This window comes from Wallemia ichthyophaga (assembly GCF_000400465.1).
Source record: "Wallemia ichthyophaga EXF-994 unplaced genomic scaffold scaffold15, whole genome shotgun sequence".
Lineage (NCBI taxonomy): Eukaryota > Fungi > Basidiomycota > Wallemiomycetes > Wallemiales > Wallemiaceae > Wallemia > Wallemia ichthyophaga.
The window spans coordinates 129698-152913 of record NW_008806288.1 but is presented as its reverse complement, the minus strand read 5'-3'; the positions used below and the strand labels follow the sequence as shown (position 1 = coordinate 152913).

The window sequence follows — 23216 nt, the reverse complement described above, 5'->3', positions numbered from 1 at the left end:
ACTCACAGCACCCACAATCCAGAACTATTTCTACCAAAATTAATATCCTCTCTTTAACTCACACCGCCATCAAGATACCCACGGCGATCAGATGAGAGCGATAAGGAAAGCTCTGACCTCCAGCTTCCATTATGGCAAGGATAGAGATAAAGACAAGGAGAAGAGCAGCCGTGAGAATGCCTCTACAAACACATTAGCCACGGCAGAGACAACAGCGACAACAGCAACAACAACGACAACAGCCACACCGACGTCGTCGACCAATGAAGCCAGAGACGAAAAGCACGTTCAATTTAAACACACTTCCATCGTGGATAGCGCCTCTGATGTGAACAGAGCTGCCTCGCCCAACCCTCCATCTCTCGTCGCTTCCGCTTCGGCTTCTCGTCTACCAATGTCTCCATCGACGTCGTCATCAGCTTCTGGTACCTGGTCCGGTATGGTCCAGTTTGATCTTGTCGAGAATCTCAGCCAGAGAGAGAGAACGAGGCAGGAAGTTCTATGGGAAATAGTCGCATCCGAGATGAGATTTGTTGATGATTTAACAAGCCTCTATGAGCGTTATATAAGTAAAATGGACGCTAATTTGCCTGAAAAGATGAAAAACTTGATGAATAGCCTCGCTATCAATATATTACCAAACCATGTCTCACTATCGAAGGATTTGAAAGCGAGACACGACGCTCAATACCCTCTTATTAGATCATTGGCGGATATCTTTCTCATACACAGCCATAATTTACAGTATTACTCAACGTATGTCCTTCACCTCGAATACACACTGTCTGTAGTGGATGACGCAATCAATTTGGCTAGCAAGGGTGTTGTCAACAAGCGCAGCGAAAAGTATGACCGTTGGAAGCTCGGAACGAGATTAATAGCATTAGAGGATGAAGCTCAAGCAAACGGTTGTGCTTCGCTGGCTATTTGTCTCCTCCACCCTTTCCAAAGACTCCTGAAATACCCCCTTCTCTTCCGCGGACTCTTATTTAACAGCGATCCCTCCATGATAGAGTATGAAGCGACGTTGAAGATGGTTGAGCAAGTAGAATCCATTGTTCGTTCAATAGAAGATAAAAAAATCCAAATAGAAGAGCGCGACAAAACTCGCGATGCATTGGCTCGGATTGAAGGTATAGAGAAAGAGCGCAGTCTGATGGCACCCAAACCAGGTCGACTGCTTGTGAGAGAGGTGTGTATAACGCCCTCAACAAATCCGCCAACGAGTTTCAAGGTGAAACATGGTTCGATGCCTCCTCCACAACGACCACAAGTGATAAAGAAATCAAGTTTAAGACGTCTTTCGGATCTACTGCCTAATTCAAACTCACAGTCACCGCTGTCACAAGGAAGTAATGCGGAAGACAGGAACAAATACACCAAGAAGGATTTGTGGCAGGTGGAGTTTAATGATGTGACACTGCTTTGTCAGCGCAGTGGCAGAACGACTTTGCCCATCGCCAGCAATAGTCAGGGCAAAGGTGTCAGCGAGAAGCCAACGGCGAAGCGGTCCTCGCTGACGTCGACGTCGACGTCCAACAGGAGCGACAGCACGAGTGCGGGAGTGGGAGTGACCGGACGCAACCTCTACCGTTTCATAAAGGTGTGTCGCTATTACTGTTTACAATCTGAGTCACCAACTTAGACCGCTCATCAGATCTCCAAGTGGAACATAGCAGACCAGTCGGAGGAGGGGATAGTATCTATGAATGCTATAATGCGCAATCGGTCTGGCTCAGAGGATGCAAGCAGTACGTCACCACTGCATAGGAAACAACTCCCCTTTCCATCACCATCACCCTTCCCGTCGACATCGCCGCGCTCATCCACCCTCCAACGCCAGTATAGCGACGACGCTAGGAGCCACGCCTCCATCAAGACTAAGGTTTCCTTCAGCTATGAGCGTGGTGATGAAATGGTCCCGCGCGTCCGCCTGCGTCCCAAACCTGCGCGTGGTGGCGTGGGTGGGGGTGTGAGTGAACAGGAGGATAACAAGGAGGAGGAGGAGAAGGGGGAGGGAGAGGGCAACCGGGAAGGCGGAGGTTTCCAGGAGCAACAGAAACAGATGGTGAAGCTAAAGCAGAAGCAACAAAAGCAACAGCAACACCAAAAACAACAAGATCAGCAGGAACAACGGAGACAAAATGAGGCGGAGAGATTAGAACAACAGCGGAAGCAAGAGCAACGACGTGCAGCGGCCAAGTTTGGTACGCGTCTGCGACCATCTAATGCGAGCCAGACGAGCATTAACGTGGTGCATGAGAGACCATCGAGTAGGGCGACGACAGCTGGACAACCTGCGCAGAAAGAGGTGGTTGTTCATAGGACCCTCACCCCACAACCCCCACCTACTAGCAGCAGGGCGAAACTGGATGCCGTTAATAGGTCGTCGGGTAAAGTGCAGCGCAAAAGAGTGCAGTTGTACGATGAGAAGCTGCCGCGTGGCGTTAACGATAGGAATGATGAAAATGACAAAAACGGGAATCGTGTGAAGACTGCTACTTTTGACAAGGCTGAGAAGGCTAAGCATGGTGAACATAGTGAGCATAGTGAAGAAGATAAAGAAGATGAAAACACCTCTAGCACTCCAAACACAGCTAATGGATCCATCTCAAGCTCCTCTTCTATGGACACCCACACCAATACTCGCACACCCCGCCATCGCAAGTCAAGAGCTGCAAGCGAGGACTCAGGGATGCTTTTGGCGAGAGTAGCACAACAGTACCTGGCGCAATCGGAAGTAGGACAGTAATAATAGTATAGCCTCGGAGTTTTACATGTACGTATGTAGAAAGCAATTATTCCAGTCTTAGACAAGATGTGATTGAATATGTTTGAGACAGTCGGCGTGAAGGGTGATCCAGACATCGTCGTGCGTATACACATTATAGAATGGCGGGAGAAGCTGGGTAGGTGACACGAGACGGTGACATCGGTAGCAGCTCTGAGTGAAGAGCGTGCGCGTGTAGCTGTCGAGCAAGGCCAAAGCGAACGGGAGGCTGCCCTCGAATGAATCCACTGTACCGCTACAGTAAGCTGACATCTGCTGTGTCAGTGTGTGTTGCGATGCTAGGTGGTCTTGCTGTCGTGTGCCCTCATCGGAAGTGCGTATGTTGATACGCGTCGCTTTGTACTTATCGGGGGAGAGAATGAGCAGGGCGTGAAAACCGTTGTTCAGTTTCACTCCGATGCTCGCGTGCTCCACGTATCGCACTCCCAAGCCGGGGAAAGAGGGTATGAGCGAATCGAGAAGACGAGTGACATCTTGGTGGGAGTGGAGAGGTGGATGGGAAAAGGAAGGGATGTATTTGAATTTAGGTGGCTTGAGCGTGCTTTGGTGTGTGTGCGGTTTGTTCTGTGTGTGCTGTGTGTTCCGTGGCCGACTATCCACCACACCGGCGCTATTGGACTGCTCGCTAATACTGGCATATTCGAAAGCGTCTGATTGGATTGATTGAGCTAATTGGACCTTTATAGCTACTCTTACCTTTCAAATCAACCGTCTGGGCTTTGAGTACTTCAATGTCATTCAATCCCCGCCCGGCAGCATCTGTGACATTCTTGTAGCAACTTAGCTGCTTGACTGACTCCCGTATTCCACTGAGCCGATCTTCTAGCTTATCCAGTCCATCCACGTACTCGCGCAGCTTATCCTCAGCAGATGACATCGTCGTGAAGAACAATCATGTCTGCCGATAACAAATCGATTGAATCGACGCAAGCATTTGTTGATTGGTTTATTAAAAACGGCGGTGAATTCAGCAGCGATCTCGTTAAAGTGGGCGACAACGTCGATGGAATGGGCCGTGGTCTTGTCGCTGTTGCTGACATCAAGGTGTGTTTCGCCGTGAGAGAGAGAAATGGTGGGCGCTAATGGCTTAATCACCACAGCCGCAACAAAGCTTATTCTCTATTCCCCGCCATATCGTTTTATCCACCAAAACCTCGGCTTTCAAAGACGTCGTCGGCAACGACGTCTACGCTCAGCTCCAGAATGGCGACGAGGCAAATTGGACGCCACTGATCATGGCTATGTGCTGGGAATATTTACAAGGTGAATCTTCTAAATGGCACTCTTACTTCTGTGGGCTGGCTTTATTGTCGATGTGTTATCATCTCACACTTCCCAGCAATTCTCCCAGACCAATTCACTTCACTTATGTTCTGGCCTAAACAAGATCTTGATCTTCTCAAAGGCACCACTGTCATCACGCGAATCGGTTTGGAAGACATTGAAGCCGAGTACGGCAGAGTGAGCCAGATCATCAAAACGAATCACAATGTCTTTGGTGACAGTCAGCGCTACTCCCTTGATCTCTTTAAGAGAATGGGCTCGCTCATCCTCAGTCGCAGCTTCACTGTCCTCGATTGGAAACCGGAAGAAGAGAACGAAGACGGAGAGAGCGATGAGGAGGAGGAAGTTGATTTGCGCACGTCCGTTGATGTCGTTTCGATGGTGTGTTATGTTTCTTCTCTCATTCTCACCGCAATCGCTCATCCTCACTTCAGGTGCCAATGGCTGACATACTGAATGCTCGCTCCGATTCTGCAAACGCACACACTGAGTATGAAGAGCACAATCTTCGCATGATCGCCTTGAAGGATATCAAAGCTGGCGAGCAGGTATTCAACACTTACGATGACCGTGTGTCTTGAAAATTTTTACTCGCTCAACACTCACATCATCCAGCTCCTAATTCAGACTTACTGAGACGCTATGGTCACGTTGACTACACTCCTCTCAGTAAAGACAGCGAATACATGGGCAATAGATACAATGTTGCCGAGATCCCAGCTGACCTCATCCTCGAGAAAGCCCTACCAAACGCAAATGAGAAAATGAAAGAGCGTAGAGTGGAGTTTTTGCTTGACGAGTGTGGTGAAGAGTGCGTTCCGTTTATGGTGACATATCCATTGTAACCGCCCTCCACTAACATGAAACTTGCAGTGTTTTTGAAATAACGAATGACGACGCTGTTCCTGATCTACTCAAAATCTGTGTCGTTTTGTTCACTCTTCCTGATACTGACTTCAAGAAACACGAGAAGAGCAGGAAAGTGCCTAAAGCTAGCGTATTTAGTAAAGAGAATGCGGAATTGTTAGCTAAGGCTATCAAAGAGCGCATCGAGCAGTATGGTGGTGTGCTTGAAGTGGGTTTCTCTACTCCTGTTTCACTCTGTCTCACGTAAAATTGTAGGACGACATAGCCAAGCTTGATAAGTCAGACACACTCTCACAAAATCAATTTAACGCACTTGTTTTGACAGTCGGCGAGCGCCGCATACTCACAAAAGCTCTCGAAGAATTAGACAAAAATGACTACTCGCAGAAAAAGCAACGGGTAAATTAAATAGAAAGTGACAATGATATTGTTCTTGGTAGATAAATTATTTTAAGTAGATGTGATATTTAGTTGAGGAGCGTTTTGAGTTGATCGACGTCTTTAACGTAGCCACCCTTGACAACTTCCTTACCGCTGACGAAAGAAAGACCTTCACCTTCATATGATACGAGTGGTGAAAGTTCAATCTCAATATCGTCAGCAATTACAGCGCCATTCTCTTTCAAGTAGCGCTTAGACAGGTTGAGCACATCTTTGCGTGATGTTTCTGGAGTGTCTGCTTTCGATCCAGGTGCATTCTTGAGTGGAGAGAACTCATCAGAACGCTCAACTTCCAAAAGAGAAAGGTTGGTGAACGGGAAGACATCAAAAATGAACAACTCCATCTTGACACCGTTTGGTGACTCTGGTTTAACCTCTGCACCAGTCTTGAGATCGACTGTTGGTATCTTCTTTCTTGCGATGTGGTAAGCGATCTTGTGTTCGAATTTTGGTATGTCATCACGAAGGAATTTGGTAGTGTAGAAGTGGTTGGCGATGTTGGCAGCGTTGAAAGCAAGTTTGCCAGTGTCTTTGTCGATCATTTCAGCAAGGTTGTTAGGGATTTCTGAGTATTCAACGACGGAGAATTTAGAGTCTCTCAATGCAATCACACCAACTGATTCGTGTGCATCGCGCTTTTGGACAACCTTTGCACCACAGTCGACACCAGAGTGGATTGAATACCCGATGAAAGTTGGGTCTGCAACCTTACATAAGGAATTGTCCACGCAGTACGCATGGATGTACTCGTAGCCCTTCTCAGTCAAAATATCGAGTGGAGATTGAGTGGATGATGGTGAGATGGACTTTTTACTGTGGAGCGCGTTGTAAACACCACCGTTGCCATCTGGAGCCACAGCAACCGAAGATTTTGAAGAGAGAATGACTTGACCATCTTCAGTGAGACAAGGTAAAACGCCTGAAATTTTTGTGAGAGGGGTGTATTAAATCCATTTCTACTCACCCTGTTCAAAAAAGATAACATTTTCGTGCTTCAGCCCAAAGTAGTTGTTTTGTTTGAAGAATGTTTCAGTCGTTGGGCGAGTAGGACCGGAAGTCATAACCAACCAAGGAATGTTAACTTCGTTTACGTTCTTGCCCTGCTTTTCAGCAGCCAGCTGCTCAACTCTTGCGATGCGCTGGGCTTGCAACTCGAAAAGAGTCTTCTGAGAAGGCAGACCGACGTCGTACATACCCTTAGGGTTTGAAGAGCCCAGACGAGTGCCTTGGCCACCGGCCATGAGAATGACGGCGACCTTGTTCTCTGCAATTGCATCCAAACCTTGATTGTACCAAGAGGTATGCTCGTTGGAATGCACAGACTTTACGCTGTCTTGTGGAGGAGGAGTGAAAGCATTGTCTGATGGTGGCTGCTTCTCTGCTTCTAATGCCAATTTGAGAATGCTGTCAATGCGTTCAAAGTCCATGCCTTCTATTTGGCTGAGTAGAGACTGCTTGTGTGCGTCGTCGAGCTGGTTATAGAATGTAAGCAGCTGCGTCTGGTTAGACGCTTCTAATTTTTGCTGGATTGATTCTAAAGACATTTGTGACACGTCGTTGTAAACACTCAAGAGAAGTCAAGTGCAAGTCAAATCAAATGAAGGTTTTGACTTTAAATATCTGGGGACTCAATAAGGTCTCAAAATTCAGGCAGCAGAGAGTGTCCGCTATCGTCTCATCACTTTCAAACGATCTTGCTGATATCATCTGCTTACAAGAATTATGGCTCGATAGCGATTTTGATCTGATTAAGAAGAATTTGAGTCATATATATCCACACTCTGTCTACTTCTATTCGTCTGTCTTTTCTACGCGCTTTTAGGCCCTCTGACACGCTTCTTAGTGGGTTAGTGGGCAGTGGTTTAGCTATCCTCTCCAAACACAAAATTATTGACTCTGAGTTCTTTAAATACGATCTGAATGGTCCTCCTTTAGAAGTCATCAAAGGTGACTGGTTCTCTGGTAAAGGTTTTGGCCGCGTTACGATAAGCTCCCCAGACTTTGGATTGGTGGATGTCTATACAACACACTTCCATGCACCCTACTCTGAATCCGACAAACATGCACGATTTGCGCACAGACTCTCTCAAGCCTGGCAGCTGTCCTCTCACATTATCAACGCTCACAACTCAGTTATCCTCACTGGCGACATCAATTCCGAGCCTTTCACGCTTGTTTTCGATCTGCTCCGTACTCATGCCAGTCTCACTGACTGCTGGGCCGTCGCTCAGCCCACCAACGACAAAATACCGCCCCATTCACCCCAAGACGCAGTATTCAGATGCGGGTACACTGCAGATGTAGCACTAAACTCATTCCATCAGCAAAGATATCCTGGCTACACACCTGGTGACGACTCGCCTCGATATGCCGGTGGAAAACGTCTAGACTATGTCCTGCTTAAATCTTCGGTTATGGTCCCAACTAAGTCCGAGATTTGCTTCAATCAGCTTTGTCCGCCAAATTACACACACTCTTACTCTGATCACTTTGGTGTTGTCACCACATTCGCACTCAAGGAAGCACCGGCTTCGCCAACCAGATCTCGTCATAGCGATAATGAGATGTGCTACTTGGAGACGACAAGGAAGCTAAGAACGTTATGTAGGCATTCTGAAAAGCAGTCTGTTAAGTATGTCTTCTTCACTGCTCTTCTCATTGTGTTCGGCGTCGCGCTGATAGCGGCGTCGGCTTTCCCTCCCACCTCGCACTACTCGCCGCTTTTCGTCTTCTTTGGCTTTCTCGCCGGCGCTGCTGGAGCTACGTACCTCTACGTGGGATACATTTACGGCAAATTCGAAAGACATAGCCTCAAAAATCTCCTCGGACAGATCGAGCGGTACATTGAGCACAGTGCAAACTAGCTTTACCTTTCTAATAACTAGTTTTTATAGAGTTCTTTATACATGCGATTATGTGATGATCAGGAGGACAAAGGCTGTCTTTGTTGTTGGCAGCACCCCCAACCCTATCTGGTGTGCATAAAGGTGTTTTCTGTTCGTTATCCACGCCAACTCACATATTAATTGCAAAGGTGAGTTGTAAGTTATCTTCACAACGTAACTGATGTCGGGTAGGTATGTGGAAGTACCCGGCTTCATGAATGAAATCGACGGGAAGTAATGCTTTCCGTGCAAGCGTCATGCTCCCAACGCCCAAATTGGCAAATCAAATATTGCCACTCGCGAGTGTCGCGCGAATTTCAGTGAAATCGCTATCACGTAGCCTCTCGATCACTCTTATTTCATCATTATTTCATCATGCATACCTCCATCTCGGATACTGATGCATCTTATGAACTGCGTAGTTCTGCATGCACTGTGACGCATGGTACATTGCAGTTGTGATACAAATCGCACAATCGGGAAACGCGTATAAATATGGACATTGTGCATTTGTAGCCAAACGCCCCAACATAACAACATTGAGCAATCATGAGATGTTACAAGGTGCGCTAACATCATCAATAGCCTTAGCTGAAAACTGAGACGACTGCAGCAGCTGAGAAACAGAACGTGGAGATGCGGTTTTTGTGGCATCCATCGAGTGCAAAAGTAAACATGATGAATGTTTTGCCTGCGGAGCCAATCTCGAGGCAGTCGTCTTCTAAACGTGTGTCAAGGAAAATATTCATGTGTACATTTGTAATACAGAAGAATTGTGAAAAAACTGGAATAGAGGTAGCTCAAGTAAAAGTTCAATAGGATATAGACGTTTGAAAAATGCACACTTGAAGCTGGTGTTTAAATCCACATTCGAAGTTAGTTTGAGCAAGTAACTTTCAATGGCAAGTTGCGAGAGCTGTTTCCGACGTAGAACACGTACTCTCCAGATGGCATTACCCAGGTTTGTTGCACAACATCCCAAACTGACAGATCCTTGATGCGCAGATCCATCTCAACCTGTTTACTTTCACCGCTCTTAAGGTTCTTCACTTTCTCGAATCCCCTGAGCTGACGGATAGGCTCGCCTTCTGATGGGATTGTCACGTACAACTGAACGACTTCCGAACTGTCCATATCTCCAGTGTTAGTCACTGTCGCTTTTACCGTCTTCACTGTGTCGTAGAAGCTATTTGAGCCGTCGTAACTAGCGAATGGCTCGTTGGTAGCTTGAATTTCCTTATCATCCTTCTTGTGGTTATCCTCAACGCTGATATTAGAAAATTCGAAGTTAGTGTAAGAAAGACCAAATCCAAATTCATAGCGAGGTTCGATGTCTTGCTTGTCGAACCATTTGTAGTCGAAAAAGAGTCCATCTTTGAAATACGATTGAGGGTTCTCATCATCGCTTCTAACGATAGTGTTTTCTGGCCAGTCTGATAATTTCTTACCCCAAGTGTAAGGAAGCTTGCCGCTTGGTGACTTTTCACCAAACAAGATTGGCACAAGGCCGTTTCCTGATTCTTGGCCGGGGTAATACGTCTCCACGATAGCAGTAACATTGTCATTGTCAGCCCATTTCTCGATGTCGACAACGCCAGGTGTGTTCAACACTAGGATGACGTTCGAAGATGCCTTGACGGCGGTGTCAAGGATCTTGGCTTGCTCCTCAACTATGTCTAGATCATCGCGATCTTCTCCTTCCTCAGCCCATTCGCTGACAAATACGAGCGTAGCATCAGCTCTTGATGAGATTTCGTTGATCACGTCTTCATCGTTTTCAAGCGCGTATGAAAGTTCAGTGCCCTGTTGAATGACCTTCTCCTTGATCGCGTCGAGAGGAGTGACTTCATACGGTGAAATGGTGTATCCCGATCCTCCGCCAATAGTGATGGTAGACATTGTGTAGTTGCAAGAGGTTCCCGAGTCGCTGCATGCGCTGACATCAGTACCATCGAGTGCACCGACAGCAGCGAGGCGTTGAGGACGGTTGAGTGGTAGACCGCCATTATTCTTCAGCAGCGTAACAGAGTCAGTTGCTAAATCGCGAAGAACCTCAGTTGAGGAAGGATCACGGACGTTGGTGTATGTTGATTCACCGTCCTCGAAGTAGGGGTTTCCGACGAACTTGACCTCGGGCGGAGTGTGCTTACCATCTTGACCGAGCCAGAAGTAAGGTGTCAACATTCTGTGGCATGCGTCGTCCAATCTGCTTTCAGAGACCGAGCCGTTTTTTACCAACTCAGGCAAGTCTTCCCAGAAGGATCCAAAGCCGCCGCCGTATCCAACACCTGGGAAGGATCCGTCTAGCCCGGACATTATAGAGTCGACATCAGAGTGCACTCCACCCCAGTCCGAGATGATGGCGCCTTCGAAATTGAGCTCAGTCTTCAATAGGCCATTTTGAGCGTGAGCATTGCCACAGGCGGTCGTTCCATTGATGTTGTTGTAGGAGCACATGACCATGCCAGAACCAGCTCTCACACCCTCCGCGAAAGAAGGCATATAGACTTCGTGCATAGTCCTGTCGTCGATGTTTGAAGAGATCGGCTCTTGGTCAGTTGACGAATCGGTTTGGTAAGGGTGACGAGCTGTCTCTTGTTCGTATCCGATAAAGTGCTTACTGCGGTGCGTGAGCTAGTGGCGTTTGAGCATCGTCAGACCTACATTGTAGCTGAGACATGGCTGTCTTGAAGACCAGTTACACTTTCGTACGTGTATATGCCATTAGAATAACTATCAGCAAATGATCCCTCCTAAACAAGTCTATTAGCAAGTGAAACACGTTGAGGATATTTTCAGCCGCACCCAATTACGACCCATAAGAGGTGAGCGTCCAAGAGGGCCTGATGCTACAGGTGCCAAAGCGACGTTAACGCCTTTATCGAAGAACTCTTGTCCCATGTGCTTTGAACGTTGGTAGATGAGTTCTCTATCCCACGTAGCGGCAGCTGCCTGTCCCACTGGGTAGGAGCTTACTCCATGTACTGGACGCACACCTGTAGGGCCGTCCCTAGCAGCTAACATTAGAAAGTCTCACCATGCTACACCCGCACTCACATCATGCAAAGCTCAGGGATACCGAGACGTTCTACACCATGAGTCGTACCGACACATCTGCCATCATGTGAGAGAACGATGCCACCCTTCTCGTCAACAGTCATCTGTGAGACGACATCTTTGGCTTTCTTGAAAGCATCTTCCCATGCCTTTCCGCCGTCGGCTTTAGGTGTTGGGTATTTGTCGTAGTCGTTGGATTGGTGATAAGCGTCGTACATGTCGTCACTGACATTCGCGCTCTTCGTATTTTTCATGTCGTCATTGCTGCTCGTGCTGCTTTTGCCATCCATGTATCCCAAGCCGTCTTCTTGTCTAGTCTCGACAGCGCGGGCGTCAGTGAATACCGTCAGTGCGACGGCGAGTGTTATGAGGGCTGAAAGTTTCATGATAGTTGTAAGGAAACAAGCAAGAAGGCTGAGGAGTATTAATACTTCTTGTTTAACCTTAGATCTGCTGACTTGCTTAGAAAGGATTAATCATGAAATATCTTGAACGCGGACCGCAATGGACGGAGATGAGCAAATAAATGAAATCGATCTGAGATCAGACTGTAATCAGCCACGTGTTGGGACAACTTGGCACTGTTCAGACTTCCGTCCTCCGATTCAAGGTGATCATTTGGCAACATGTTCCTACGATCATCACCTGGTAAGAAATAAAGAAGTGACTTCGACGAGTGAAAGTTCGGTCGGACTTGCGGCATTTTTATAGATGCTAATTGTGGAATTACCAGGCTGTCGTAGTTAAAAGATTATCAAGACAAGGTGGCACGCGTGACCACCGGTAATCCAAATCGCGTTCCTGGATTACAAAAGCTGGTCTCTTGACATTTCAGCATTCAGCTCGCCATAACTATCATCCTTCATTCGCTTTGTAAGATGCGTCTCACGTGGTGATCGCGGATGGTAATCCGGAATAGAGCATGTGGATTCTAACTTTTCAAGACTATTGAAAATAGCGAAAGTGGTGCCAGATGCTATCTGCGTTCGTCAAAGCTTATCCTTGACACTCAAATTTAGTGGATATAATGTAAAAGAAATTGCAGCTTCAACACCATGCCGTAGCGTGTTGTAGCATACCCTAGCATATCTAGAATACCTGTGGGTTTTGCATAACGTGATTTTAATTGAATCTCGCAAGAAGTATTTGCATTTCAGACCCATCAAATCATGCAGCACATCCGACGTAGCAATAGTCAAGGAAATCGTGGTGCATGGGGTTATGAGTATATCGAGCTGGTAATAAGGCTATAACATAAACCTGCTCAATGCCTCCGCTGAAATATCAGAGTCAACCAACCTACTGACCTCCGTTGCCTGGTGCAGCCCATGGTCAGCTTGTATTTCTTGCAATCCTTGCACGTCCAATGCACCCACATTATCGTATCGGATTATCGTAGGTATGCTCTGTACATTCCATTGCGTGCGGAACACATTCGTGGGCGACTTCCATGAGGCGATGTCGCCTACTCTGACAATCTGAGCGAGAGGAGCGCTCTCCTTATCGAAAGTCTTTTTGATGATATCATCTACACTAAACAAGTGTAAGTAAACGGGTGCACGCCTTTGCAGCCTTTCATCCAACGCACTTGCGACAATCTGGGCACCAGGGTTCGCTGAACACCAAGTAGGTTGATGAAGGAGATTCTATAGCGCTGGCTGAGAATTGGACATTGATTGACCTCGGATTGGCTTCTTTCAGTGGCATCCTGGTGGCGCTAATCAAAGCAATGACGAAATTATCTATCTGGAAAATAATACATAGCATCAAATCAAATTCAAGATCACATCATAGACTTAGGCACGCCCATCTCGTTCGCTTCTTGCTCTCTTTGCTGATCCTTCTTCATCTGACGGGTTATCCTCCTCTGAGCGAACTCGTGAGTGGCAAGATCGCGAGGTGTCTGAGAGATAGGACTCTTATCCAGCTCCTGCTTAAGATCATACATAACTTCATCATCAGCGTGCGGTGTTACGAATGTGATTGCTTTCCCTTTCTTGCCTGCTCTACCAGTTCTACCGATTCTGTGGATATATGATTCAATGTTATTTGCCATGTGGTAGTTGCAAACGAGCGACACATCTGCTATATCGATACCTCTACCTGCCAAATCAGTAGCGACGAGAACAGATACGACACCATCGCGCAGTGACTGTAATGCTTCCTCACGCTGATCCTGCGTTTTGCCGGAATGGAGCGTTGTACATTCCCACCTAGCTTTGTTGAGTTCTTTCGAGAGCACATCTGCACTCTTCTTCTGGTTGACAAAGACGATGATTGGTGGGGCGTACTTGTCGCTGTTCAACACATCAAGGAGACGTTTCGTCTTCTTCGCTTCAGTGTCGACGAGCTCAACAACTTGTTCGACCGTATCGACAGCTTGGCCTGCTCCACCGATATTGATGACTGCTGGTTTCCGTAAGTACTTGCGCGCGATATGCTCGACGGCAGTAGGCATCGTTGCCGAGTAGAGGAATGTCTGACGCTGGATGTTTTCCTCAGCTGTACCCATCTGCTCTAAGATAAAATTAAGCTCCTGCTCGAAACCCATCGCAACCATTCGGTCAGCCTCGTCGAGGACCAGGTAGTTGCACTGCGACAAAACAATAATCGATCTTTCGAGCAAATCTTTTAGCCTACCGGGTGTGGCAATGATGATTTCAGCACCTGTTCTCAGGTTGAAAGACTGTTCGTCAACACTCTTACCACCGACCAGCGACAGACATTTGAAGCTCATCGGGCCAGAGAACTTCTTTGTCTCTGACTCAATTTGCTGCGCTAATTCACGCGTAGGAGCCAATATCAATGCATAAGGACCCAGATGGTAGTTATGTTCACTGATCGGCTGCTGCCTGCTGATGTAGTTCATCATTGGAATGACAAAGGACGCTGTCTTACCACTACCAGTTTCAGCTATACCGATAAGATCCCTGCTATTCAAACCAATTGGAATTGCCTGTCTTTGAATGGGCGATGGATCCTTATAACCAATCTCGTGAATAATGTCCAGTATTTCACCAGGTATGGCACTCTCGTGCCAGCTTCTCAGAGGTTTTGGTATTTGTCCCCCTCTCGCACTTATATTGAAATCCTCATTAACGATTCTCCAGTCTCTCTCTGTCATTTGAGACAGCTCCTTTTCGCGCCAGTTGCGAGAATCGTATCCGTGTCTCTTAGCCTGTCTGAGCTCAATGTGATCGACAAACTGCTGCTGATCTTTGCCTGTAGAGGATGTTGGCGGAGGTGGTCTGATATCCCTCGATACAGCGTTTGATAGAGCGTTTGATTCTGTGTCTTCTTCCTCGTCCCAATCAAAGTTCATACGCTTAGCCTCTGCAACTTTTCTGCTTTTCCTCTTGCGCTTCTCCTTCTCCCCCAGATAGCTGGCCTTGATAGCCTGGATTTCTTGTGATGAAATGTTGTCATCTGGTGGAGGTGGTGGGGAAGCTGGACGATCTGGATGGCTGTGAGTTGATGGCTTTACGCAGCACAACCAGCCACTCACCTCTCTTTGCTTTATCTCTGCCGGTTCGGTCATCCTTATCAAGAGAAACCTCACGAGAAGCGCCGAGAAGTCTCCTGTCCATCTCCTCCTTTTGGTCTTGTTGCTTTTTGAGCTTTTCTTGCTTTTCTGCGTGCTCCTTGTTGCGCTTCTCCAGGGCGATGGCTTCTCTCTGAGATTTAGATAGGAATTTCGGCTGTCGGGAGCAGATGAGATAAGCAGCTGGTCATCGCCTGATACTCACCTTAATCTGCTGCTGATCAGACGCTTGCTGCTTCTTCAATATCTCTTGAATGTCCATGGTAAGATGAACGTGAGCGATAAAGGTAGCGCAAGCACACGAGCACACGCGCACTCACGCACAAATACAAATCCTTCTTCTTTTCAAATCAATTATTAAGTACAACAAATACATTGTAACACTTTAAAACGCACTCACTCAATTCTTGATGACATCGTCAATCGACTTGGCGACGTACTCGACGTTGGAGGAGTTAAGACCCGCCATAGAGATACGTCCATTGGCAGTGAGGTAGATGTGGTGCTTGTCAATCAACTTTTGGCACTGCTCTGCATTCAGTCCAGTGAATGAGAACATACCAATCTGCGATGTGATATGGCCCCATCCATTGCCGTTTGGTGATGGCGTCTTGAGTTGGTTGTTAAGCTGGTCATAGAGAACCTCACGCATTTTGATGATTCTGCTTGCCATAGTCTTGATATCTGCCTCCCATTGGTTGAAGTTGGTTGGCTCATTGAGAAGTGAGGATACTAATCTGGCACCGAATGCTGGTGGGTTGGAAATTTCAGCTCTCTGGAATACAGAGTATTGTGTGCGTAATCTCTCAGTCTCGTCAGCGTCCTTGCCGATAAAGTGGAGAGCACCAGTACGTTCACCGTACAAACCAGCGTTCTTTGCGAAAGATTGACATATGAGTAATGGGATTTGCTTGTCAACAAAGTGTCTGACTGCTGCCGCGTCTTTGTTGAGGTCACCAGAAGCGAATCCTTGGTACGCACAGTCGAAGAAGGCAAAGAGTTGACGCTGGGCGAATACGTCAGCGATCTGCTTCCACTGCTCAGCTGTTGGGTCGACACCAGTTGGGTTATGAGCACATGCGTGCAATAACCAGATGCTACCCTTTGGTGCCTCGTTGAGGGCCTTCATCAAGCCATCAAAGTCCAAGCCAATGGTATTCTTGTCGTAGTATGGGTAGTTAACAGGCTCGAGACCGACGTTTGAGAAGATTGAGTGGTGGTTCGCCCAAGTTGGTGAGGAGACGTAGATTTGTTTCTTAATGCCAAAGGCAGCAAAGTCATAGTGCTTGGATAAGAAAGCGCCAGCGCTGTGGTTTGCGCCAGTGCCAGAAATAGTTTGTGCGGAAACTACGCGTTTTTCGGAGCTGGACCGGATGTCAGATTGGCAAGTGGGAGAAGCCGAATGACTCACATCGCAGCCGAGTTATCACCAAGGATGAGCTTAGCAGCAGCCGAAGTGTATTCAGGGAGACCGAGGATAGGGAGGTACTCGTGATCGATGTTTTCGTTGCTGAGGTAGTCAGCCTTTACTTTCTTGACCGATGGAAGGATCCAAGGCTTCCCAGTATCGTCTCTGTAAGCGCCCACACCCAAGTTGACCTTGTTAGGGTTGGTGTCCTGCTTAAACGCAGCGGTGAGCTTGAAAATGGAATCTGGTGGAGCCAAAGGGACTTTAGCGAAAGCGTCTATGGATGATGCAGTGGACATTGCTCTTGAAATGTTGTTTACACGACCTAAAGTGGTTCTAAACATGTAGTTCAAGTTGAAGAGGGCGCATACCTCGGTGATCGAGGTAGTCAATCGCGTAGCGAAACACGTGACACGCTTAAGTGCAAACTTTCATTCTATTTGCTTATTGTACACCACGCCATACTAAATTGTACACATTCCATTCCCCTATTCACGTAATCTACGCCTGCTCTGATGTAAGGTCTGCGATGTCTGAAACCTCAGAGAATTCCGGTAGCCTTGTCACAAATAATGGCAGCTTAGCGAGAGATTGCTTGGCCGTGGAAATGCACAGCCTCACTGTACTGAAATTATCATGCTTCCTCTTGCTGATAACGTTTCTCAACAAAGCGGCTATCGTTCTCAGCTTGAGCGGCTTGATTTGCTGCTTGGTGTACTACGTGGAGTACTCAAATCTCAAGGAATCTGAGGTGTTGAAGCTCCCTTTCAATCTGTAAATCGAGAAGTCGTAACCATTAACAGATACTAACTAACTGCAGCAAATTCCTGGTCTTGGTGATAATATCTCTAATAATTGTAATTCTTATAAAGTTCTTTAATCAATAGGCTACAATAGCTGTCATCCTACACACACCCTAGCATGACGTGAAGCCAGCTGAGTGGATGCAAACTGGGTTATATACGTTTGTATGTGTCACAGCCACCATAAACCCCCAATATTCCCCCTCTATTTTCAATTTTCATCCACACCAAGCCCACTTAGTTCATATCCTTGTTCCAACACGACATCCATGAAATCTCTAAAGAAGCTTGGATTATCAAAGTCTAAATCGAGCAGCAGCAACTCAAGCCAACCTAAAAAGCCTGAAGCTAACAATCCAGGCATATTGGTCACAACTGAGCACCCACAAGACCCAATACCTCGTCCACAGCACGGAAACCTCGATTCAACTCCCCCAAAGACTTCTAGAATGCAGTCTAAGCAGCATTCTCCAAAGGATACTATCCCAATCACTGGAAAGCCTCCGAAGAAACAGAGATCCTCTAGGTTCCATGTCAGCCATCCACAAAAATTAGAGCCGTTGCCTGCATTTTTAGACGTTCCTGTACAGGATAGGTCCGCGCTGTTTATGAAGAAGTTACACCAAGCTTCTGTCATTTTTGATTTCAACGATGCTTCCTCGGACTTGGAAGGAAAGCAAGTTAAAGCAGGTGCTCTACATGAAATGCTCGAATACGTGACAAGGCACAGAAACGTCATCACTGAGCCTATTTATCCAGAAATGGTTCACATGTTCGCTTGCAATTTGTTCAGGTCCATACCTCCTCCTGTCAACCCAACTGGAGACGCTTTCGATCCAGAAGAAGATGAGCCTATCTGCGAGCTCGCTTGGCCTCATTTACAAGTAGTATATGAATTATTCCTGCGATTCGTCGAGTCCCCTGATTTCAATACTAATATCGCCAAGCGCTATATCGATCAACTATTCGTTTTGCAATTGTTGGAATTGTTCGATAGCGAGGATCCTAGAGAGCGCGACTTCTTGAAAACTACATTACATAGAATATACGGCAAATTCTTAAACCTGCGAGCTTTCATTAGACGGTCTATCAACAATGTCTTTTTCCACTTCATTTATGAAACAGAGAGACACAATGGTATTGCAGAGTTGTTGGAAATTTTGGGATCTATCATCAATGGTTTCGCATTGCCGTTGAAGGAGGAACACAAGACATTCCTTACAAGAGTACTCATTCCACTTCACAAAGTCAGATCACTCAGTTTGTATCACCCTCAATTGGCATACTGTGTTGTGCAGTTCTTGGAGAAAGACAGCACTCTCACAGAAGAAGTTATACTCGGTTTGTTGAGATACTGGCCAAGAGTCAATTCGCAAAAAGAGGTCATGTTCTTAAATGAAGTCGAAGAGATACTAGACGTAATAGAGCCCGCGCAATTCCAGAGAATTATGGTGCCGTTGTTCCACCAATTGTCTAGATGTATTAACAGTCAGCATTTCCAGGCAAGTTGATTATGACTGATTAACCCTCGCTAACACGTCTAATAGGTCGCAGAACGCGCTTTATACTATTGGAACAACGACTATATAGTCAACCTAATGTCAAACAATCTTTCAACTATATTACCTTTAGTTTTCTCATCATTATACCAAAATTCTAAAATACACTGGAATAGGTGAGTATTTTGGTTATTTGGTAATTTAAATACTCACATATCTAACTCAGAACCATTCATAACATGGTTTACAACGCATTAAAACTATTCATGGATATGAACCCTCCTCTCTTCGATGAATGTACATCAAACTACAAACCACAGAGACAATTTGAAAAGGAGAAGACGTTAGAGCGTCAACAGGGTTGGGAAAATGTCAGACAGAAAGCTATAGAAAATAGAGGCGATAAAGGCCCGTTACCTGAATCACTGAAGGCACCACAGCAATACATCTCACCGGAGTCAGTCGCAGCTGTCGAAGCAGACCAGTTGATAGATTATTTACCTGCTGCGTTGGCTGAAGTCAGTTTACAAGGACAAGAAGGTGAATTTGATTTGATGGAGGGTGAAGAGGGTGATAGTATGATTAGTGAGGATCAACAAGCACAAATGCAAATGCGGTCACAGTTGAATAATGAAGAGGAGGAGTATGAAGAAGGAGGAAATATACCTGCAGATTTGATACCTGCAGAGGCAATAGTGACAAACGCGAACGATGAAAATTCATCCGATGTGAAAAGAAAGTCTCAGTTGCCGGGTGAGGAAGGTGAAGATGAAAAGACATCACACTAATCAGACTCAACAGTCAACAAAGGATCTGTGGATGAAGTTTCCGATCATCGCAGTGCGAGTGATTTAGTTGATAAGCCTTCTCAAGAATGAGATAACGTTACGAATGATAAACCAATTTAATTCACAACACTAAATTTCGTTTCCTTTGTTTTCTTTCTGTTTATAAATAGTCTTATTGAATTCAAGCTTACGTATAATTAAATTCACGTTCTGACCACCGAAAAATTTTCATTGTGGACACTTGTATTCGTGTTGAATCCAATTGTTGAGTTTCAAAATAACCTTTGCTACCTATAGGATGCATATAACCCTAAAAGTTTCCCAAATAGGCATTTCCATACTTAGAAAAAGGCCCGTGCCAATGCCATGCCAGATGCAAGGATCAATCGAAATCGTCAACCACGACGATGACGAATATTTTTGACAAGCTAAAGAAGGACAGTCCTCGATCTTCCACAGACTTTCATATTCCAGACGTATTCGTGACCCCGCCTCAAGATGATGACAACGAGTACGATGCCGATATATCTGGACCGTACATAGAGCACAGAACTTCAGTTGCCAGTGATAGCAGCAGTGTGTTTACTCAGCCTCAACAACAGCATGACGAGTTTCAAGTGCGCGTTGATATGATTAGACAAGAATCTCGATATAAATCTTTTGATGATCTACCGAGTGATGATGAAGAAGATAGTGGGGAGTGTCTTGTTGACCTACTCCAGCAAGCTCCTTTACCTGTATCAGACACTTCGACGGCTGACAGAGGGGTATCTCCACGTTCATCAAGGATAGGATTAAGGATAGATACGTCGATAGAGGAGGACCAAATTAGCGTGAGCAGTCGTGCCAATGTCCTCACTTCTTCTACATCTTCGTCATTCAGTCCTGAGACACCTACCCACTCCTTACCACATATACCCGAATCTCGATCTAAGATGTCGCTCAACAGCATCGGCGGTAAAAAGAAAAGTCTTAGGAAGAGGATATCAACACGCTTTCGCTCTAATTCCACTCAGAATGATTACAACGTTAGTACTATAAGCACTCCTTCCCCAAAATTGCCTCCGATAGCACACATACACCACAAAGACAACAAAAACAATCCAGACCTAATTATCGATCAGGTCAAGATAAGAGCTGCACAGTTACAATCTTTAGGTTTTGACAAAAAGGTCTTTGACAGCGACGCGATAATACATGCCTTAGGACATGGGGATAATCACACGAAGGACGAAATAGTCGGCATAGCGACTTAGCAAAGGACAAACAATGGTCATCCTTCCAGTCATCTCGGTTGATAAACCCCATGCAACGCGATATTCTGTATTTCTACAATCACGCACAATAAACCAGTCACGACTTTATACCTCATTTTATTTTCTATTATATATTCACCTGTGCTAAATTTACTTTAGGCTGTGTGAAAAATTTTACCGATGTGATATTTAGGAATTTCATACAGCCGAGTTGCCCTGCGGACAAATTGGAAATTAAAGATGAGTTCTCACAGCTTGTGCATTGAAAAACCTTGCGCAGCTGCGAGTCCTAAGGTTACGTTATGTTAAGGTGTCACCATTTTAATATCTGCGGACAAATTAACATCACATCATGCGCATTGTGAGACGTTGTGAACTGAAGTTTGAAAAAAAAGGAAAAAGAAATAATTCAATCCAGAAACGTCTTAATTTGAAACAAATTCAATGATGCAACCACATGACAAAGCAAGACAGTCTTACATACAGTTGTCTTCGCCGACCGAGGCATTAAATTTCTGCTTGGGTTTGAGCTGATTAATAAATCACAATTTGCCGGCTCGCATTATCATGCATTGCAGTACCAAATTAACAACATTATTCATTTGCAGAAGGCTCAAGATGCTTAATGATCTTTGGTGGATTTCCGGCAATGACCACGTTCTGCAAAATATGAGTTAGAAAATAATTAGTTAAAAAAAACTAACACTCACATCCGGGAATGTTCCCCAAAGAGTCGTTCCTGCTGCAATAGTACAGCCCCTACCAATTTTGGTACCTTTTGCGCTGCAAATTATGTTCACTGATCCGCCTACCCAAGTGTCGTCACCTATCTCAACAGGATACGCCCTCTCAAGATCCTCTAGACGCTCTCCGACGTCTACAGAATGAGTTGCGGCATAGATAGACACATTGGGCCCAAAAGAAACTCGATTTCCTATGGAGACCTTTGCACAATCTAAGATGGTGGTGTTGTAGTTGCAATAGAAGCTATTCGAGTGCTCTTATTATCTGCGTGTCTCCCAAGTGTATATCAACTCACCTGCCCTTGAACTCAATGAATACACCATGATCGCAGTAAAATGGTGGCTCAATTGCCAATTGTTTGGCTTTTTCGAGGGGGATATCAAATAGATCAGCTATAACTTCGTATTTCTTGCCATCAACGCCGCCAAACACCTTCTCCGGCGTGATTCCCTCGCCGTAAACGAAAGGCGGGTAGTTCTGATAGAATTGAGCACCTCGATTGCACTCGAGACAAATAACATACATTCAGCTTATATTGCAGGTTCCTTGCTCGCGATTTAAGCTGTACACTTGTTATTTACAGATCTTTGTATTGCTTGTGCTCACCTTGAGCATTGTTGGATCTACTAGTGGTAGGTATGGCTCTCCTGCTAACATCTTTGAGATTGCATCACTTGATTTCTCCACTGGCATCTTGATAGTCCTATTTAACGGAAATGGCCTCCGCTCGGTACAGCTGTCGCACTACCCTACGTCACGAGAGGCCAGGGTATCACCGAAATTGAAGGTAAAGGGTTTGATAAATATTTAAGCAAATGGAATCATCAATTGTGTTGTACAAGACATAATCGTTAGCAGAACTTAATTATCGTTTCTTGACAAGATACGCAAGATGGATAGGAAAAGGTTCTGCGAGATATCAGTATTATATATGCTTACGAAACACTGCAACTCACCAAGAAGTCCAAGTAAAGTGAAATCGAGGCCAGAATGTATTCGCTGATGTTCGGGTCAAATGGCTGGTTCACCGGAAAGAAATCGACTTACTCAGGTGATAGGCGATTGAATATTTGATGCGTATCATATACTACATAGAGTGAGAACAGCGCGACACCGATAATGCCATATACAAGGCTAACGGTTGAGCTAAATGGAACAAAGAGACCAACCAATCCAAATCCAATCATACCAAATATACCGACGCTGAGTATGGGTGCAAGTCCACTAAAGTCGTACTTTGATTGGAAAGTAAATGCCGTCAAGCCGATGAACACGATCGCCGTACAGAGCAATGCTTGCAACACAATAGTCTTGTTCTCAAACGTGGATATCACAGCACCAATTGCTAGTGCCTCGCAAGCGGTAAAGGAAGATAATAGAGCAAAATTTGCAGGGACCTTGTGTCTTTGCCAGTAAGTCAAGCCTAGTGTGACGAATGACCCAATGATTGGCACGAATAGAGTGTTGGGATGCTTGAGGATGAAAGTCTGCATCGATTGGCTGTATGACACCCAAAATCCAGTAGCGAATGTGGCGAGGAGTTGGAGGGTGAGAATTGTGTAGATCTTTCTCACTGATGCCATACGCACTTCACGGACGCATTCGCTGATAGTTGCGCCGTACTTGAAATCGTCTGGAAGATCGCCATCGGGCATCTGACTCGGGCCAGCTGACTGGATTTCCTCATTCTGGGAAATTGAGTTGTAATTCTTGTTGTCAGGCTTGCTGTCTTTGGGTGGAGCATAGCCTGGTGGTGGTTGCGTGTAGCCTTCGGTTGACATTTCGGTCAGCGTAGTGGATGAAGATCGTCATCGCAACCACATAGATAAGGTTATTTGTACAATTAAAATTT

At 45.8% G+C, this 23216-nt stretch overlaps 12 protein-coding genes across 12 annotated transcripts; 5 read left to right on the top strand and 7 right to left on the bottom strand.

The window, feature by feature from the left end:
* Positions 1-91: 91 nt before the first annotated feature.
* J056_001419 (Rho guanine nucleotide exchange factor 4) lies at positions 92-2752 on the top strand (the record flags this gene model as incomplete). Its single annotated transcript, XM_009271047.1, has 2 exons — positions 92-1603; positions 1658-2752. 2 exons carry the CDS (start codon positions 92-94, stop codon positions 2750-2752), a joined length of 2607 nt encoding a protein of 868 aa, XP_009269322.1.
* A 57-nt stretch (positions 2753-2809) lies between these two features.
* J056_001418 (uncharacterized protein) lies at positions 2810-3668 on the bottom strand (the record flags this gene model as incomplete). Its single annotated transcript, XM_009271046.1, has 2 exons — positions 2810-3441; positions 3488-3668. 2 exons carry the CDS (start codon positions 3666-3668, stop codon positions 2810-2812), a joined length of 813 nt encoding a protein of 270 aa, XP_009269321.1.
* A 131-nt stretch (positions 3669-3799) lies between these two features.
* On the top strand, positions 3800-5350 carry J056_001417 (Ribosomal N-lysine methyltransferase 4; the record flags this gene model as incomplete). The annotated part of the gene is made up of 7 exons (XM_009271045.1): positions 3800-3835; positions 3892-4084; positions 4131-4456; positions 4510-4645; positions 4691-4886; positions 4949-5150; positions 5198-5350. 7 exons carry the CDS (start codon positions 3800-3802, stop codon positions 5348-5350), a joined length of 1242 nt encoding a protein of 413 aa, XP_009269320.1.
* A 59-nt stretch (positions 5351-5409) lies between these two features.
* Positions 5410-6927, bottom strand: J056_001416 (UDP-N-acetylhexosamine pyrophosphorylase; the record flags this gene model as incomplete). Its single annotated transcript, XM_009271044.1, has 2 exons — positions 5410-6302; positions 6348-6927. The coding sequence occupies 2 exons, from the start codon at positions 6925-6927 to the stop codon at positions 5410-5412; spliced, it is 1473 nt and encodes a 490-aa protein (XP_009269319.1).
* Positions 6928-6980: 53 nt separating this feature from the next.
* J056_001415 (Inositol phosphosphingolipids phospholipase C) lies at positions 6981-8247 on the top strand (the record flags this gene model as incomplete). Its single annotated transcript, XM_009271043.1, has 2 exons — positions 6981-7180; positions 7227-8247. The coding sequence occupies 2 exons, from the start codon at positions 6981-6983 to the stop codon at positions 8245-8247; spliced, it is 1221 nt and encodes a 406-aa protein (XP_009269318.1).
* Positions 8248-9144: 897 nt separating this feature from the next.
* Positions 9145-11711, bottom strand: J056_001414 (putative beta-glucosidase G; the record flags this gene model as incomplete). Its single annotated transcript, XM_009271042.1, has 4 exons — positions 9145-10888; positions 10933-11021; positions 11074-11278; positions 11326-11711. 4 exons carry the CDS (start codon positions 11709-11711, stop codon positions 9145-9147), a joined length of 2424 nt encoding a protein of 807 aa, XP_009269317.1.
* A 420-nt stretch (positions 11712-12131) lies between these two features.
* J056_001413 (Pre-mRNA-splicing ATP-dependent RNA helicase PRP28) lies at positions 12132-15128 on the bottom strand (the record flags this gene model as incomplete). Its single annotated transcript, XM_009271041.1, has 6 exons — positions 12132-12305; positions 12633-12858; positions 12914-13071; positions 13130-14781; positions 14831-15023; positions 15072-15128. 6 exons carry the CDS (start codon positions 15126-15128, stop codon positions 12132-12134), a joined length of 2460 nt encoding a protein of 819 aa, XP_009269316.1.
* A 138-nt stretch (positions 15129-15266) lies between these two features.
* J056_001412 (Aspartate aminotransferase, cytoplasmic) lies at positions 15267-16573 on the bottom strand (the record flags this gene model as incomplete). Its single annotated transcript, XM_009271040.1, has 2 exons — positions 15267-16230; positions 16278-16573. The coding sequence occupies 2 exons, from the start codon at positions 16571-16573 to the stop codon at positions 15267-15269; spliced, it is 1260 nt and encodes a 419-aa protein (XP_009269315.1).
* Positions 16574-17346: 773 nt separating this feature from the next.
* On the top strand, positions 17347-19454 carry J056_001411 (Serine/threonine-protein phosphatase 2A 56 kDa regulatory subunit delta isoform; the record flags this gene model as incomplete). The annotated part of the gene is made up of 4 exons (XM_009271039.1): positions 17347-18528; positions 18625-18752; positions 18803-19329; positions 19378-19454. 4 exons carry the CDS (start codon positions 17347-17349, stop codon positions 19452-19454), a joined length of 1914 nt encoding a protein of 637 aa, XP_009269314.1.
* A 317-nt stretch (positions 19455-19771) lies between these two features.
* J056_001410 (uncharacterized protein) lies at positions 19772-20620 on the top strand (the record flags this gene model as incomplete). The annotated part of the gene is made up of 1 exon (XM_009271038.1): positions 19772-20620. One exon carries the CDS (start codon positions 19772-19774, stop codon positions 20618-20620), a length of 849 nt encoding a protein of 282 aa, XP_009269313.1.
* A 594-nt stretch (positions 20621-21214) lies between these two features.
* J056_001409 (Putative acetyltransferase) lies at positions 21215-22057 on the bottom strand (the record flags this gene model as incomplete). Its single annotated transcript, XM_009271037.1, has 5 exons — positions 21215-21280; positions 21331-21607; positions 21660-21841; positions 21888-21926; positions 21971-22057. The coding sequence occupies 5 exons, from the start codon at positions 22055-22057 to the stop codon at positions 21215-21217; spliced, it is 651 nt and encodes a 216-aa protein (XP_009269312.1).
* Positions 22058-22225: 168 nt separating this feature from the next.
* Positions 22226-23145, bottom strand: J056_001408 (Protein lifeguard 4; the record flags this gene model as incomplete). Its single annotated transcript, XM_009271036.1, has 3 exons — positions 22226-22273; positions 22321-22363; positions 22412-23145. The coding sequence occupies 3 exons, from the start codon at positions 23143-23145 to the stop codon at positions 22226-22228; spliced, it is 825 nt and encodes a 274-aa protein (XP_009269311.1).
* Positions 23146-23216: the final 71 nt, after the last annotated feature.